This window comes from Pteropus medius, unplaced genomic scaffold, assembly GCF_902729225.1.
Source record: "Pteropus medius unplaced genomic scaffold, Ma_sr-lr_union100, whole genome shotgun sequence".
In the NCBI taxonomy this organism is placed as follows: domain Eukaryota; kingdom Metazoa; phylum Chordata; class Mammalia; order Chiroptera; family Pteropodidae; genus Pteropus; species Pteropus medius.
The window spans coordinates 29,246,867-29,265,755 of record NW_024352787.1 but is presented as its reverse complement, the minus strand read 5'-3'; the positions used below and the strand labels follow the sequence as shown (position 1 = coordinate 29,265,755).

Below are 18,889 nucleotides of genomic sequence, written 5' to 3'. Positions count from 1 at the left end.
CTTCAGTCTCTGGTTTGCCCTTTGCTGTTCATTATGAAGCTTTCTTCTCTTGTCTGACTCCTCTTCTCCTGGGGTCCATGATATGTCCTCACTCCCAGCCCCACTTTGGCTGGGTTCTCTCTCTTTTTGAAAAGGAGAGTTATCCCAGACAGCACTGAGTCACAGGGAAAGGGGCAGAAGTAGAACAGAGTGGGGGACAGGGCAGAGAGCCAGCAGGGACAAGGACTTTGGGAAGCAGGTAGAGAAAGGAGGAGGAAGCAGAGTAAGGGAAGGTGGGGTATGTGAGGGAAAAGTGGTGGGGGTGGTGAGGGAAGGAGGCAAGAGCCTCTAGCTGAACCTGAATGCTCAATACTGCCATCCTAGGGCTGGAAGTTCAGACACTCAGATAATGCAGGCAAGGTACTAGGATGCCCCCCCCACCTCCATACTGCCTCCCTTGAAGAGGCTGCCCTGAGGGGCAGATAGATGTTGGCCTTCAGTACCTGATAAGCCCCAGCCCCAAATTGCCTCTGACTGGGGAATAATTCCTGCCTTCTGTGATATGTATCTGGAAAATGGGGTTGTGACTAACCTATGTGGTATTATGGTGGCCAAAGGACTTACAAATGAATTTGTCTGTTCTATTGCCAATGCAGGAATTTCATCTATGGCCACATCCACCTATAATGAGCTATTCCCCAGTGAAGCAGCAGCCCACACTGCTCTTAGCAACTCCCAACAATCCAAAGGCACAGCAGGGTGGCCACTTAGCAATCCTGAAAATGCTTCTTCCACTCCCAGCAGTAGGGAAAACATACCTATGACTCTCACCACCTCCACCCACTTTAAACCTATTTTTGAAACATTGCTCAAATCTCCAATCAATTCCAAAACCTCAACAATCCCGACATCCAAGTTTGTCATCAAGGCGGAAACCACTCCACCTACCATAATTGTCTATATGGGCTCTACAGAATGCATCCATCCAACAAGACTTGTAATCACCACAACTTACCCCACCACCACTTGCATGGCAATGACCCAAGTGTCCTTCACCAGTTCTTACACAACTGCAGCTGTGACAGGGAAGCCAGGAACAATCATCACCAGTACTTATCCCACAACTACTACTGAGAGAGTCACTTCAACCATAACCACTTCTCCAATTAACACTGCTCCTAAGAAAACTACCACAACCATGCTCCCACATTCTTCCTCTGTCCCAACCACACTCACAACACTTGATACACTGAACTCTATGACCAGTTACACAAAAAAGACTATTCCTACCACTGTAAGTGTCCATACAACCAAGTCTCCTATGCCAGTAATCACTTCTGGCTCAGCTGCTACCCCTTCTTTAACTACTATGAAAACACAGTTAACAACAGGAACTGATAAGAGTTCCTCATCCACCCTTAGCAGTACATTCATTACTATCACACCTTCAATTCCTAAAACCACCAGTACATTTGAATCATCAAAAACCACGACTCATGATCTGACAACAATCAAAGAATTAACAAGACCAACAACATCAGTTGTATCAGCTTCTACAAAAGCAACCACTGACTTCAGTAAACCAACAAAAACTCCTTTAAACACAATAACCTCCACCAAAACAACATTTAATCCAAAGAGTGACACTACAATAAAAACTTTCAACACAGGAATAACATTAACATCTTCAATAAAATCATCAATCACTCCAACAACTACAATGACTTCAACGGAAATGATCAGCTATGAATCCACACAAACACGAACTACCAAAACCACACACCCAACAGCCACAACAAAAAAACCACCCTCCACGGCAGCCACAAGCTCAGAAACACCGTCCTTCACTGCAGCCACTACACAGACAGGCAAGACGACAGACACACCTTCTCATGCCACATCCACCTGGAAAACCACCCCTAGTCTCACCAGTGATTCCTCTGCAGAGTCCCTCACAACAGAGATAACGTCTACTCCCCCACTGACATTTTCGATAACTCCCACAAATGCTGTCAGTTCCCCCACTTCTATCACTTCTATTCCAGTGACCACCCTTACCTTGACATCAACCACCAGTGTGCCTCTGACCTCTCCACATTTCTCTACCACACAGCCAGTTGACACTAGGACAACAACCACAACCCCCGTGTCCACCTTGATCACCTCACTCCCTTCTACTACGTCAATGTCCAGCGCTGTCTCTCCCACTAGTCATGTCAGCACGACCACGACAGAGATTGGCACTCACACTGACACTTCGCCATCTGCCACCTCGATCACAGCAACGTCCTCTGCTCATCACACTACGGAAAGGGTCATGACTTCTACCACTGACATGGCAACAACCCCCTCTCCGGCCAGAACACAACGTACTCTGGCCGTCACCTCTTCACACAGCTACTCCACCGCCATTACTCCCTCATCTACACTGAGGCCCGTTTCCTCTACTCCTGGCACCGTGCGGACATTACCGACCAGAATCCCATCTTATGTTAGCACAGAAATCCCTACCAGCACCAGGCAAACAACGACTCCCACATACGCAGGTACCACTGGGTATCCGACTGACATGAATGACCTCACCTCAACACTCACCCCTTCCAGTATGTCGGGAACCCCCACAAATATCTTCACATCTTTCCCTACCACCACCAATGCGAAAACAACACTCAGTGTGACTACAACCTCAGTCAGCACGCCTACTCAAGAAAACACACTCACAGTCACCCAGAGCAGGCCAACTCCATCGCTCACTACAAGCAGTCTCGTGACATCTGCAGGCTCCACAGCCAGCAGCAGTACCATGACCACTCAGACACTGAGTCACACCTCACCTGCAACGAGCCCTAAACCACTCCACACAAACGCCGAATCCACCGTGGCATCCACTATAACGGTTTCGTACACGACAGCCACGAGCTCAGAAACGCCGTCCTCCACTGCAGCCACTACACAGACAGGCAAGATGACAGACACACCTTCTCATGCCACATCCACCCTGAAAACCACCCTTAGTCCCACCATTGATTCTTCTGCAGAGTCTCTCACAACAGAGCTAATGTCTACTCCCCCATTGACATTTTCGACAACTCCCACAAATGCTGTCAGTTCTCCCACTTCTATCACTTCTATTCCAGTGACCACCCTTACCTTGACATCAACCACAAGTGTGCCTCTGACCTCTCCACCTTTCTCTACCACACAGCCTGGTCACACTAGGATGACAACCACAACCCCCGTGTCCACCTTGATCACCTCACTCCCTTCTACTACGTCAATGTCCAGCCCTCTCTCTCCCACTAGTCATGTCAGCACGACCACGACAGAGATTGGCACTCACACTGATACTTTGACATCTGCCACTTCGATCACAGCAACGTCCTCTACTCGCCACACTACGGAAAACATCATGAATTCTACCACTGATATGGAAACAACCCTCTCCCCGGCCAGAACACAACGTACTCTGGCCGTCACCTCTTCAAACAGCTACTCCACCGCCTTTACCCGCTCATCTACACTGAGGCCAGTTCCCTCTACTCCTGGCACCGTGCAGACATCAACAACCAGTAACCCATCTTATGTTAGTACAGATATCCCTACCAGCACCAGGCAAACAACTACTCCCACATACGCAAGTACCACTGTGCATCCGACTGACATGAATGACCTCACCTCAACACTCATCCCTTCCAGTATGTCGGGAACCCGCACAAATATCTTCACATCATTCCCCACAACCCGCAATACGAAGACAACACTCAGTGTGACTGGAACCTCAGTCAGCACGCCTACTCAAGCAAACACACTCACAGTCACCCAGAGCAGTACAACTCCATCCCTCCCTACAAGCAGTCTAGTGATATCTGCAGGCTCCACAGCCAGTAGCAGTACCATGACCACTCAGACACTGAGTCCCAGCTCACTTGAAATGAGCCCTACATCACTCCACACCAACGCCGAATCCACCGTGGCATCCACTATAACGGTTTCGTACATGACAGCCACGAGCACAGAAACACCGTCCTCCACTGCAGCCACTACACAGACAGGCAAGACGACAGACACACCTTCTCATGCCACATCCACCTTGAAAACAACCCCTAGGCCCACCAGTGATTCCTCTGCAGAGTCTCTCACAACAGAGCTAATGTCTAATCCCCCATTGACATTTTCAATAACTCCCACAAACGCTGTCAGTTCCCCCACTTCTATCACTTCTATTCCAGTGAACACCCTTACCTTGACATCAACCACCAGTGTGCCTCTGACCTCTCCACCTTTCTCTACCACACAGCCAGGTGACACTAGGACAACAACCACAACCCCCGTGTCCACCTTGATCACCTCACTCCCTTCTACTATGTCAATGTCCAGCGCTGTCTCTCCCACTAGTCATGTCCGCACGACCACGACAGAGATTGGTCCTCACACTGACACTTCGACATCTGCCACCTCGATCACAGCAACGTCCACTGCTCGCCACACTACGGAAAGGGTCATGACTTCTACCACTGACATGGCAACAACCCCATCCCATGCCACAACACAACGTACTCTGGCCATCACCTCTTCAAACAGCTACTCCACCGCCATTACTCCCTCATCTACACTAAGGCCAGTTCCCTCTACTCCTGGCACCGTGCGGACATCAACAACCAGAATCCCATCTTATGTTAGTACAGAAATCCCTACCATCACCAGGCAAACAACTACTCCCACATACGCAGGTACCACTGGGTATCTGACTGACATGAATGACCTCACCTCAACACTCATCCCTTCCAGTATGTCAGGAGCCCCCACAAATATCTTCACATCATTCCCCACCACCACCAATACAAAAACAACACTCAGTGTGACTACAACCTCAGTCAGCACGCCTACTCAAGAAAACAGACTCACAGTCACCCAGAGCAGTCCAATTCCATCCCTCCCTACAAGCAGTCTAGTGACATCTGCAGGCTCCACAGACAGCAGCAGTACCATGACCACTCAGACACTGAGTCCCACCTCACCTGCAACGAGCCCTACACCACTCCACACCAAAGCCGAATCCACCGTGGCATCCACTATAACGGTTTCGTACACGACAGCCACGAGCTCAGAAACACCGTCCTCCACTGCAGCCACTACACAGACAGGCAAGACGACAGACACACCTTCTCATGCCACATCCACCCTGAAAACAACCCCTAGTCCCACCAGTGATTCCTCTGCAGAGTCTCTCACAACAGAGCTAATGTCTACTCCCCCATTGACATTTTCGACAACTCCCACAAACGCTGTCAGTTCCCCCATTTCTATCACTTCTATTCCAGTGACCACCCTTACCTTGACATCAACCACCAGTGTGCCTCTGACTTCTCCACCTTTCTCTACCACGCAGCCGGGTGACACTAGGACCACAACCACAACCCCCGTGTCCACCTTGATCACCTCACTCCCTTCTACTACGTCAATGTCCAGCGCTGTCTCTCCCACTAGTCATGTCAGCACGACCATGACAGAGATTGGCACTCACACTAACACTTCGACATTTGTCACCTCGATCACAGCAGCTTCTTCTGCTCGCCACACTACGGAAAGGGTCATGACTTCTACCACTGACATGGCAACATCCCCCTCTCCGGCCAGAACACAACGTACTCTGGCCGTCACCTCTTCAAACAGCTACTCCACCGCCATTACTCCCTCATCTACACTAAGGCCAGTTCCCTCTACTCCTGGCACCGTGCGGACATCAACAACCAGAATCCCATCTTATGTTAGTACAGAAATCCCTACCATCACCAGGCAAACAACTACTCCCACATACGCAGGTACCACTGGGTATCTGACTGACATGAATGACCTCACCTCAACACTCATCCCTTCCAGTATGTCAGGAACCCCCACAAATATCTTCACATCATTCCCCACCACCACCAATACAAAAACAACACTCAGTGTGACTACAACCTCAGTCAGCACGCCTACTCAAGAAAACAGACTCACAGTCACCCAGAGCAGTCCAATTCCATCCCTCCCTACAAGCAGTCTAGTGACATCTGCAGGCTCCACAGACAGCAGCAGTACCATGACCACTCAGACACTGAGTCCCACCTCACCTGCAATGAGCCCTACACCACTCCACACCAAAGCCGAATCCACCGTGGCATCCACTATAACGATTTCGTACACGACAGCCACGAGCTCAGAAACACCGTCCTCCACTGCAGCCACTACACAGACAGGCAAGACGACAGACACACCTTCTCATGCCACATCCACCCTGAAAACAACCCCTAGTCCCACCAGTGATTCCTCTGCAGAGTCTCTCACAACAGAGCTAATGTCTACTCCCCCATTGACATTTTCGACAACTCCCACAAACGCTGTCAGTTCCCCCACTTCTATCACTTCTATTCCAGTGACCACCCTTACCTTGACATCAACCACCAGTGTGCCTCTGACTTCTCCACCTTCTCTACCACGCAGCCGGGTCACACTAGGACCACAACCACAACCCCCGTGTCCACCTTGATCACCTCACTCCCTTCTACTACGTCAATGTCCAGCCCTGTTTATCCCACTACTCATGTCAGCACGACCATGACAGAGATTGGCACTCACACTAACACTTCGACATTTGTCACCTCGATCACAGCAGCTTCTTCTGCTCGCCACACTACGGAAAGGGTCATGACTTCTACCACTGACATGGCAACAACCCCCTCTCCGGCCAGAACACAACGTACTCTGGCCGTCACCTCTTCAAACAGCTACTCCACCGCCATTACTCCCTCATCTACACTAAGGCCAGTTCCCTCTACTCCTGGCACCGTGCGGACATCAACAACCAGAATCCCATCTTATGTTAGTACAGAAATCCCTACCAGCACCAGGCAAACAACGACTCCCACGTACGCAGGTACCACTGGATATCTGACTGACATGAATGACCTCACCTCAACCCTCACCCCTTCCGGTATTTCGGGTACCCCCACAAATATCTTCACATCATTCCCCACCACCACCAATACGAAGACAACACTCAGTGTGACTGCAACCTCAGTCAGCACGCCTACTCAAGAAAACACACTCACAGTCACCCAGAGCAGGCCAACTCCATCGCTCACTACAAGCAGTCTCGTGACATCTGCAGGCTCCACAGCCAGCAGCAGTACCATGACCACTCAGACACTGAGTCACACCTCACCTGCAACGAGCCCTAAACCACTCCACACAAACGCCGAATCCACCGTGGCATCCACTATAACGGTTTCGTACACGACAGCCACGAGCTCAGAAACACCGTCCTCCACTGCAGCCACTACACAGACAGGCAAGACGACAGACACACCTTCTCATGCCACATCCACCTTGAACACCACCCCTAGTCCCACCAATGATACCTCTGCAGAGTCTCTCACAACAGTGCTAACGTCTACTCCCCCATTGACATTTTCGATAACTCCTACAAAAGCTGTCAGTTCCCCCACTTCTATCACTTCTATTCCAGTGACCACCCTTACCTTGACATCAACCACAAGTGTGCCTCTGACCTCTCCACATTTCTCTACCACACAGCCAGTTGACACTAGGACAACAACCACAACCCCCGTGTCCACCTTGATCACCTCACTCCCTTCTACTACGTCAATGTCCAGCGCTGTCTCTCCCACTAGTCATGTCAGCACGACCACGACAGAGATTGGCACTCACACTGACACTTCGCCATCTGCCACCTCGATCACAGCAACGTCCTCTGCTCATCACACTACGGAAAGGGTCATGACTTCTACCACTGACATGGCAACAACCCCCTCTCCGGCCAGAACACAACGTACTCTGGCCGTCACCTCTTCACACAGCTACTCCACCGCCATTACTCCCTCATCTACACTGAGGCCCGTTTCCTCTACTCCTGGCACCGTGCGGACATTACCGACCAGAATCCCATCTTATGTTAGCACAGAAATCCCTACCAGCACCAGGCAAACAACGACTCCCACATACGCAGGTACCACTGGGTATCCGACTGACATGAATGACCTCACCTCAACACTCACCCCTTCCAGTATGTCGGGAACCCCCACAAATATCTTCACATCTTTCCCTACCACCACCAATGCGAAAACAACACTCAGTGTGACTACAACCTCAGTCAGCACGCCTACTCAAGAAAACACACTCACAGTCACCCAGAGCAGGCCAACTCCATCGCTCACTACAAGCAGTCTCGTGACATCTGCAGGCTCCACAGCCAGCAGCAGTACCATGACCACTCAGATACTGAGTCACACCTCACCTGCAACGAGCCCTAAACCACTCCACACAAACGCCGAATCCACCGTGGCATCCACTATAACGGTTTCGTACACGACAGCCACGAGCTCAGAAACGCCGTCCTCCACTGCAGCCACTACACAGACAGGCAAGATGACAGACACACCTTCTCATGCCACATCCACCCTGAAAACCACCCTTAGTCCCACCATTGATTCTTCTGCAGAGTCTCTCACAACAGAGCTAATGTCTACTCCCCCATTGACATTTTCGACAACTCCCACAAATGCTGTCAGTTCTCCCACTTCTATCACTTCTATTCCAGTGACCACCCTTACCTTGACATCAACCACAAGTGTGCCTCTGACCTCTCCACCTTTCTCTACCACACAGCCTGGTCACACTAGGATGACAACCACAACCCCCGTGTCCACCTTGATCACCTCACTCCCTTCTACTACGTCAATGTCCAGCCCTCTCTCTCCCACTAGTCATGTCAGCACGACCACGACAGAGATTGGCACTCACACTGATACTTTGACATCTGCCACTTCGATCACAGCAACGTCCTCTACTCGCCACACTACGGAAAACATCATGAATTCTACCACTGATATGGAAACAACCCTCTCCCCGGCCAGAACACAACGTACTCTGGCCGTCACCTCTTCAAACAGCTACTCCACCGCCTTTACCCGCTCATCTACACTGAGGCCAGTTCCCTCTACTCCTGGCACTGTGCGGACATCAACAACCAGTAACCCATCTTATGTTAGTACAGAAATCCCTACCAGCACCAGGCAAACAACTACTCCCACATACGCAGGTACCACTGTGCATCCGACTGACATGAATGACCTCACCTCAACACTCATCCCTTCCAGTATGTCGGGAACCCCCACAAATATCTTCGCATCATTCCCCACAACCCGCAATACGAAGACAACACTCAGTGTGACTGCAACCTCAGTCAGTACGCCTACTCAAGCAAACACACTCACAGTCACCCAGAGCAGTCCAACTCCATCGCTCACTACAAGCAGTCTAGGGACATCTGCAGGCTCCACAGCCAGCAGCAGTACCATGACCACTCAGACACTGAGTCCCAGTTCACCTGCAACGAGCCCTACATCACACCACACAAACGCCGAATCCACCGTGGCATCCACTATAACGGTTTCATACACAACAGCCACGAGCTCAGAAACACCGTCCTCCACTGCAGTCACTACAGAGACAGGGAAGATGACGGACACTACCTCTTGTGCTGAGCCCACCTGGACAACCACGCCTAATGCCACCATAGTCACCTCTGCCAAGTCTCTCACAACACAGCTATTGTCTACTGTCCCAATGACATTCTCAATAACTCCCACAAACTCTGTCAGTTCCTCCACTTCTATCACTTCTATTCCAGTGACCACGTGTACCTTGACATCAACCACCGGTGTGCCTCTGACCTCTCCACCTTTCTCTACCACACAGCCAGTTGACACTCGGACAACAACCACAACCCCCGTGTCCACCTTGATCACCTCACTCCCTTCTACTACATCAATGTCCAACCCTGTCTCTCCCACTAGTCATGTCAGCACGACCACGACAGAGATTGGCACTCACACTGACACTTCGACATCTGCCACCTCGATCACAGCAACGTCCTCTGCTCGCCACCGTAGTGAAAGCATCATGACTTCTACCACTGACATGGCAACAACTCCCTCTCCGGCCACAACACAATGTACTCTGGACGTCACCTCTTCAAATAGCTACTCCACCGCCATTACACCCTCATCTACACTGAGGCCAGTTTCCTCCACCAATGCCAAAACAACACTTAGTGTGACGACAACCTCAGTCAGCACGCCTACTCAAGCAAACACACTCACTGTCACCCAGAGCAGTCCAACTCCATCCCTCACTACAAGCAGTCTAGTCACATCTGCAGGCTCCACAGCCAGCAGCAGTACCACGACCATCAGACACTGAGTCCCAGCTCACCTGCAACGAGCCCTACACCACTCCACACAAACGCCGAATCCACCGTGGCATCCACTATGGCGTTTACGTACACATCAGGCACAAGCACACAAACACTTTCCTTCACTGCAGCCACTACCCAAACAGGGAAGATGACAGACACTACCTACTGTGACGTGTCCACCTTAAAAACCACGGTTAATCCTATCAGTGATGACTCTGCCAAGTCTCTCACAACACAGCTGTCATCTACTCTCTCAATGACATTCTCAATAACTCCCAGAACTACAAGCAACCTTGGGTCTTCTACTACCAGTAGGGACTTCACCTCAATAGTCACACAGACGGGTGACTCTTTGACCTCAACCATAACATTCACAACCAACTCCATTACCTCACTCCCTTCTACTACAGCAACACTTACCTCTCCATCTCTTTGTAACACTGTCCCCACAGGCAGAAAAGAAATCACTAATCTTACCCATGTTTCACAGTCTAACTTGAACAGATACAGTAATTTTTCCAATCTTTCAATTTTTCGAAGAACCAAGAGTGGTACCACAACAATGGCAATGAGCCCTTACCAGACAACACTGCAAAGTACTTCAAGTGTTTCTCCCACACCTTTTCCTTCCATACTGTGTACATCTACAAATGCAATAATCTCTTCCTTTAGTACTGTTATCTTCTCTTCATTATCCACAATAATAACGTCTCCTTTTTTCTCTTCCATCAGTGAAAATTCCATGCTCACTAATACCACTAACCTTTTTCCTACCTCCCTATATTCTTTTAGTACACAAAATCCAGCCACTCCTGTCACTACTTTTCCTACTCCTTTTTCATCTGAAACTACAAGAACTTCTCCAAGTTTGTCTTCTCTAACTTCCTCTTCTACTAAAACAACCGCCACTCTTGCTATTTCCTCCATTACCCCATGTCCAGAATCTATATCCATTACAATAGTTCCTACTTCTCCCATCACTCCATGTATAGAAATTGATCCAAATAGTAAAGTTACTTCTACACCTACTATCCCATTATCATTCTTTACCTCTACTACTGAGATGGCCACCACCCCTTCTATTTACACCAGTATGACAACTGTATTTCCCACACATACAGACACTTCCACTTTGGTTCTAGAAACTGACCCCACCAACATCATATCTGATGTTCCTAGTTCTCTCAGCCCTGGGACTTTCCCCATTAACACAGTTTTGACAAGCACACAAGGAACCAGCAGTGGGACCTCGATAAGCACCTACTCTGTAACCACCCCACATGTGCCCAGCTTCACTAGCCTCCCAGCGACCGTGAAACCAAGTAGCAGCCTTCCAACTGCCACGACGACTTCAAGCAAATTGACAAGCACCACTCCGGTCACCACCAGAGCTCCAGAGAAATCAGTGGCCACCACTCAGACTCCCGCCAATTTTTTGTCATCCAGGACAACTTCGACCACTACTCAGATGATCACACAGTCTAGACTGACCACCACTCCAGGTTGGACCTCCTCCCTCCCCTGCTAAATTCCCATGTCACCAATGTCAGACCGTATTCTGAACTTCTCTTTCTTCCTACGCTTCCCAGGCACCTGTGACAATGGTGGCACCTGGATACAGGACCGCTGCCTTTGCCCCTCGGGGTTCTCTGGGGACCGTTGTGAGCTCCAGAGGAGCATGTGCCAAAATGGGGGTCAGTGGGATGGCCTCAAGTGTCGCTGTTCCAAAAATTTCTATGGCTCCCGCTGTGAGTTTGCTGTGGACGAGGTGGAACTGGGTGAGTTCCCAGGGCTCTGCTCTCTGTTTGGCCTGGAGATACCCAGGCAGTTTTATCCAATCCTTCTATCCTTACCTTCTCTCCCGTGCCTTCCCTTATCCCATCTTATGCCTCCTCTCCACACTCACCTCCAGGAGGTGGCTAGGACCACATTCCTTCTCAGGCTTCCTTCCAGTCTGGGTTGCTTGTAGCTCTATTTGTTTCTAATTGCTGCTGTAACAAACTACCACAAATTTAGCAACTGAAACAACACAATTTTCTTATCTTAAAGTTCTGTATAAGAAGTCCAATGTAGGTCTTGCTGGGTTAAAATCAAGGTGTCAGCAGGGCTGTGTTCCTTTTCGGAGAATCCATTTCTTTACCCTTTCCAGATTCTGATGCTTTCCACATTCTTTGTCTTGAGGCCCCCTCTCTCTACATTCAAAGGTAGCAACACTGCATCTCTGTGCCTCTTCTCTGTACTCACATCTTCCTCTGACTGATTCTGACTTTTCTACTTCTCTATTCTACTGTTAAGGACCTTGTGATTATATTGGGCCAACTGGATAGTACATGTTAATTTCCCCATAGTAAAGTCAGTGACTAGCAGTCTTAATTACCTCTGAAACTTTGGTTCCTCCTTGCCCTGTAGTAACATATTCACAGATTCTGGGGATTAAGACATAGGCATCTTTAGAGACCAATATTTTGCCTCCCACTGGGGCAGACAAGGGAGAGACCGTAGGCCTGGCTCTGTACACCCAGACTCCATTCTCTCCCTCATCTCAGGACAACTCATCCTGGAATTCCTGCCCCTCTCCTTCCTGCTATTTAGTCAGTCCTCAGGGGACATGGAGAGGAGCCATGGGAGGATCCTCTGGGTTGGGGTGGTGGTGGTGATGTCAGACAGGAGTGGATCGTAAAGTGACCAGAACAGGACATGCTGTATGCAGACACAGTGGATGCTGAAGTGGGCATGGAGGTGTCTGTCCAACAAGATTTCACCTCAGAGCTCAATGACAACACTTCAGAGGCCTACATGGATTTCAGCAAAACCTTCCGAAATCAGGTGAGGAGGAAAGGGACTCAAGGGTCCTCCCCTGGAACTGAACTTGGGCTCCTGGGTGCCCTCAGGTCTGGAGGTTCAAACATAAGCCCAGGGATCCTTGGCATTTCAGATGCAGAAGATTTACCAAAATGTGCAGGGGTTCAAGGATGTGGAGATTCTGTCCTTAAGGTAGGAGACATTTTGGGGGCAGTGGAGGTAGTGTTAGGTGGGGGAAGGGGGTTCAAAGAAAGACTGGAGAAGTTCTTGCTTTTGGAATCATCAGATTTCATAAAGGGGGTGGAGGGAGTATGCAAGGGAAGCATTCCATGCAATCAATTTCTGGGGTCATTTCTTTGTAAGAAGGATGCAACTCGTTTTTAAGTGCATTGGAAGGAGAGGGATTATATGGGACATACAGCAAGATGGTGCCTGTGAGGTGGTGGGAAGCCTGGTGTCTGGACTGCAGCTGGTTTCTCTCTGGCTGGTACCTGGTCTGTTTGGTGAGTCAGCATGAGTGAGGCAGAGAGCCTGGTTTGGTAACAGCTTGAGGCAATGCAAAAGAACAGTAATCATTCTTTGTCCCAACTTCCCAGGCTAATGACCTCAGGGATGCTGGCAGCCCTTTCTGAACATAACGTGTCTGGAATCCCAATCATTGCCTCTGCCCCTCTTCCCCAAACACCCACTCACCTGTGGTTGATTCTGGAGATGCCCTACTAAGAATCTATGCGCCCCAGGCCTGGGTACCTTTTAAGGACCTCTCACCCCCTCAAACCCCTCAGGAATGGCAGTATTGTGGTGGACTATCTGGTTCTGCTGGAGTTGCCCTTCAGTGCCCAGATGGAGAACACGTATGAAAATGTGAAGATGACCCTGAAGAAGGAGCTCCAGAATGTCAGCCAGGACCAGGATAGCTGCCAGAATAACCAGGGTGAATAGAAGTTGGGGGCCTTGGGCTGGAGGTCACAGCTACCATCCCAACCTTCTCTAGCTCAGATAGGGGCCTCCTGGGTTTAAGTACCAGTCTTGTGGAGGTTAGAAGGAGCAACACAGGTCCACAGACAACTGAGTTAAGGTTGTGGCTAAGGAGGGGCTGGGTGCTGGGGAAGAGACCCCTATGACAGTTCTCAAGGTTTCCAGGATGACTGAGGATCCCTAATTATTTGGGAGAGATGAGTGAGGCCAAAAGAGCCATCCCTTGAGCCCATTCATGTCTCCTCCATACTAACAGGGTCCTGGATTCCGCCCCCTGTGCTTGCCCTGCTTCCCTGGCCCTGACCCTGTGACACCCCCTAACCCAATTCCACCTGTACTTGTGTCCCTCCAGTCCTGTGTTTTAAGCCTGACTCCATCAAGGTGAACAACAACACCAGGACTGAGCTGACTCCGGAAGGTGAGGGGAGGGCAAAGGGCTAAGTGGTCCAAGGAGGCCATGGTTCCTCCCACCAGAGACATCTCTGCCCGTTGAAATTCCCTGGGGAGGAGGGGGAGATATTTTGGGGTGGCAAGCGATGTGGCCCAGCAGGGCTGCCCTTCCTGGGGGCAGCAAGGAAGGTGAGGAGAGGGTGAGGGTCCTGGGGATTTGTCCTCTCCTCATCTAATTCCAGTGTCTACCACATGACCCGCCCCCTCACCCCGGAAATGTAGCCCTCCGCATCCATTTTCAGAGTCATTAAAACCAGGCCCCTGAGTAGAGTGGATGAAGTTGTTCTCTTTGCAACCCCTTACCCTCTCCCTAGCCATCTGTCGTCGCGCTGCTCCTCAGGGTTATGAAGATTTCTATTTCCCCTTGGTGGAGGAGAACCAGCTCCGTTGCATCACCAATTGCACATCCGGTGTGGATGGCGCCATTGACTGTAACCAGGGCCAGTGCTTTCTGGAGAGGAGCGGTCCCACTTGCCGGTGAGGCCCCGCTCATACAGGGATCCCCTGCCCCACCTCACCCAGGCCTCACCTATCGACGCCCCGCCCACTAGCCCTAAGGTGGAGCCCCGTCCACCTGCCTGCACGGTGGGAGGTCCAGGTGCACAAGTGGACCTCCCAGGGTTGGCGGGGGATAGTGAGAGTGTGTGACTTGTGCCCTCCTCCTCCAGCTGCTTTTCCACAGACACGTACTGGTTCTCCGGACCTCGCTGTGAGGTGGCCATCGCCTGGAAAGCCTTGGTGGGGGGCCTAGTAGGGGCCGCTGCACTGCTGCTGCTGCTGCTGGCACTCAGCGTCTTCGTCGTGCGCTCACGCTCACGTAGGAAGAACGACCAAGGCAGAGGCAGGTGAGTGTTCTGGGGTTGCCGATGAGGGCGGTAAAGGGGTCTCAGACTGCAAGGCCCTGCCCTGACCACATGGCGCCACGAACCAGGTCCTGGGACGACGACAAGAAATGGTTCGAGATGTGGGATGAGAACACCGTGGGGACTTTTACAAACTCGGGCTTTGAGGACGACAGAACAGGTAAGTCTTGCCTTCCTGGGAAGAGGGGCAAGGGCTTCCCTGGCACCACTGTGGCCTGGATAGGACCCAATGACCTCCCTTGCCTAGGACAGGTATATATCTCCGTCAGGGGAGCTTAAGTCGTGCTTGCCCATGCCCCTCCTGAGGAAGGCCAATGTCCTGCACAGGCCATTCCCACAGGGCAGGCACAGGGGTACAGGAGCACCCTGAACCTTGCCTAACTCATGTTTCCTTCCTTCCCCCTGTTTTTCTCTCTTCCTTTCTCTTTTCTCATTTTCTAGTCAAGGAGGAAAACTTCCATGTAGCCTTGGAGAATGTGGACACCAGTATGAGGGTGAGGGGGCAAAAGGGGATGGATGGTAAAGAGCTCTCCCAGCTCCAGCTCCACATATCACTGCCCCCCCCTCCCCGCCCAATTCCCCGCAGCAGGCTGAGCTAGGACCAGAAGACAGTGACCTCCCAGTCAGCCTGAGCAGGATGGCTCCCTCTTCTCACGCCCTTTCTCAAACACTCTGTGGCAGGTATACACCCAGAGACCTGAGGTGGCCATGTCCTCGCCGTGAGCCCTGCACTACCCTCTCTACCCTGCTCTGGACGTCGGGAAGGAACCATCTACACTGTGTTCATTTTGAGAGACAGTCTAGGTCTTTCTCCCAACTTGGGTGAAACCCCCCTGGAGATCCAGTTCGGTTCCAGGTTCTTCAAATGTGAGACTTTGGGCAAGTCAGTAACGTCTCTGAACCTGTAAAATGAGTATAGCATACTCATTCTGATATCTTGTACAGTTATTGTGAAAACCAGAAGTGTTCAGTCAGTTCTCTATCCCAGCTTACCTTCCTGTGTCAGCCCTCCTGCTTTGATGGCCTCTCTCAGATCCCCTGTCCCCACACCCTTCATGGGTCTCAGGCCTTAGTCTCAACCTTTCTGCGTGCATCCCTACTGCCTATTCCTAGAGTCAGCCCACAGCCCATTCCAGCCTCTTACCCTCTCCTTATGTAACTCCCTGCCGTACTCCTTGTTCCCATTCCTTAAATCTTCTTACCCTCTGAACCCACTTCTTAAATTATGCCTCCCTCACCTCCCTCAGTGTTTGTACTCTTTTCTTCCCCAACCTTGTATCCTCAGACCTAAATCCTTACTCCCCACTCCAATGCCTCAGTCTTAAATCCTCTTTCCTCCCCGACATCCCTGTCCCTAGCTAGGTACAGATGCCCTCTGCATTTTAGGGTTCCCACTGTGTTCCCTAGGCCCTGGTCCTCGATTCTGAGGCACCATCCCTTCCTCTCATCCCCAAAGGCCCTGGATTGCTGTGGGTGCGAGGGTGTGGGATGTGGGTTTCTCCAGGTCCTCCAGGATGAGAGGAAGTAGGGCCCTGAGGTAGAGAAGCTTCTCAGCCTCCTCCCCCTCATTCCTCTTACTCTCCTTCCCCTCCCTACTGCCTCACCCCCCTTCTATCCCCTTCCCTGCCTCTCCTCCTCACCCTCTTCCCACTCTCACCCCTTTCCCAGAAGTAACCTCTGAGGCCAGAAGCCCCCAACCTCCTGGGCAGGAAGGTCTCTTTTGGGCATAGGAAGTCTGTGAGTGTCCAGTTCTCCCATATGAACACAATATAACATTTATTGTAAAAGAAGCTGCTCTGTGTCTTTCTCATTCTCACCTCCTGGTGCCTCCACTTGGTTGGAGAACAGAGACATCTGGAGGAGATGTGGTAGGGGAGCCTGGGAATGCTAGTTCCTTCCAGCCAGGAAGGAAGGGGTCTGTGGGCAGCCCTTAGAGGCCTTTACTGTCCTCATAGGGAACATAGAGATTGAGGGGACCATTTTCTGAGGGAGCGGGCTGGGGGTGAGAGCCTCTTGATCAACAGCAGGTGGAGGCATGTTAGGTTTGTCATCTGTGCCCTTCTCTTCTTAATATCAGGAGCTTGGGGCTGGGTCAGGTGGGGAGTAGCCCAGGCTGGGTCAGCTGCTATTTGCACTGATGGATATGATATGCTGGGCCTCCCCCCAAATCCTGAGCCTTGAGCCTCCCCAAACCTGGGGGGAGACACACTCACACGAGGGACTACTGTGTTTAGGGCTTGGGACCTCCTGTTCCCACTATTCTGTGCAGCAGACCTGCTAGACTAGAGCTGAGGGTGGTTGGAGATGACAGTGTGAGGTCCTTTGGGTGGGGGTTTGGGAAAAGCCCCTGGGACCTTTGCTCAGGACCAGAGGGACTGGCAGTGGCCAGGGGTAGAAAGCAGGATCGTACAGACTCAGGTGTAAATAGAGCCTCACTCAGGAAGGGGTGGGTGGTCGGAGGCCTGGTAGAAAGAACATGTATGTGGTTGTGCAGGAGAACTGAGGCATATGAGTGCCTAGAAGGTAAGGGGATTGTATCAGGTAGGTGTGAGGTTCAATGGGGAAAGTACAGTGGTGAGGGAGGATCTTTGGATGACAGGAACATTAAAGTCACCAAAGGACCTCCATGCATGAGTCATCCCTGCCAGGACAAGTCTGAAGAGAGGCACTGAGAGCCATCTTGACATGAAGCCATCAGGATCCAGTCAGGGATCCAACTCCCCTGGTAATGGAGAAGATGGTTCCATTTGATGATGGGCTATGGGGGCACCGAGATAGATGGTCCTAAATTCTGTGTGACTGGGGTTGGCAGGGCCTCTTTTTGCTGGTTGACTATGACTTCCAAGTGGGCCTGTTGAGGTTGGGGTGATCATGTAGTTTCTGGGTAGAGCTGATCTGGAGGCCTGGGGCTCAGGAGGGAGCATAGGAATACAATTCATTCTCCATAAGCTGCAGGGGCTGCAGAGTCCAGACAATGCCGAGATCAACTGAGGGTTGGTACCTGTATCCTGTTTTGTGCATATGAAGTTCCAAAGTGCTCAAAGTAAGGGTGGCGGAGCAGGGTTCCTCAGGAAGGCAGTGGGGGACAGTAGGGGAGACTGTTCTGGAGGGGTTGGGACAGGAGCTGGAAGGGGTCAGAGCTCTGCAGCCTAGAAAGGTGAAGGCGGAGGTGGAACTGATGAACAAGTACAAAATCGGGAAGAGTGTGGTGAGGGTGAGAACAGATTTGTTCACAGTTGACAAAAGGGTAACTGTGTTTTGTAAATTTAGAGCAGTTAAAAGGAAGTGCTGTTTTATACAGAGAGTAATAAACTTACTCATTCAGTAAACACAAGAGGCCTGGCTCAGCCTGGCCAGGTGCTTGGTGCTCTGGATGAGGCAGGATGAATACACCAGTTTATAATCAAGTTTTTTTTTTTTTATGGGAACATGGGAATAATGCAGAAATAACTACAATCCAAGCCTAGTGAGGCTCCAAGAGGGATCCAGGATGATGGAATGTAGAGATGGGTCTCAGGGCTGCTCCTGCCTAGGCTGATCTCAGAGGCTACAGGGAGAGGTG

The 18,889-nt window shown here is 50.9% G+C and overlaps 1 protein-coding gene across 1 annotated transcript; it reads left to right on the top strand.

Moving 5' to 3' along the window:
- Positions 1 to 646: 646 nt before the first annotated feature.
- MUC3A (mucin 3A, cell surface associated) lies at positions 647 to 16,050 on the top strand. Its single transcript, XM_039848931.1, is given in 18 exon segments — positions 647 to 1,244; positions 1,833 to 6,443; positions 6,446 to 7,398; positions 8,043 to 8,236; positions 8,477 to 8,605; positions 8,742 to 9,358; positions 10,473 to 10,545; positions 10,775 to 11,736; positions 11,824 to 12,012; positions 12,945 to 13,060; positions 13,170 to 13,228; positions 13,822 to 13,970; positions 14,367 to 14,432; positions 14,779 to 14,941; positions 15,133 to 15,309; positions 15,396 to 15,487; positions 15,769 to 15,821; positions 16,009 to 16,050. Coding segments are annotated over 18 exon segments (9,243 nt in total).
- Positions 16,051 to 18,889: the final 2,839 nt, after the last annotated feature.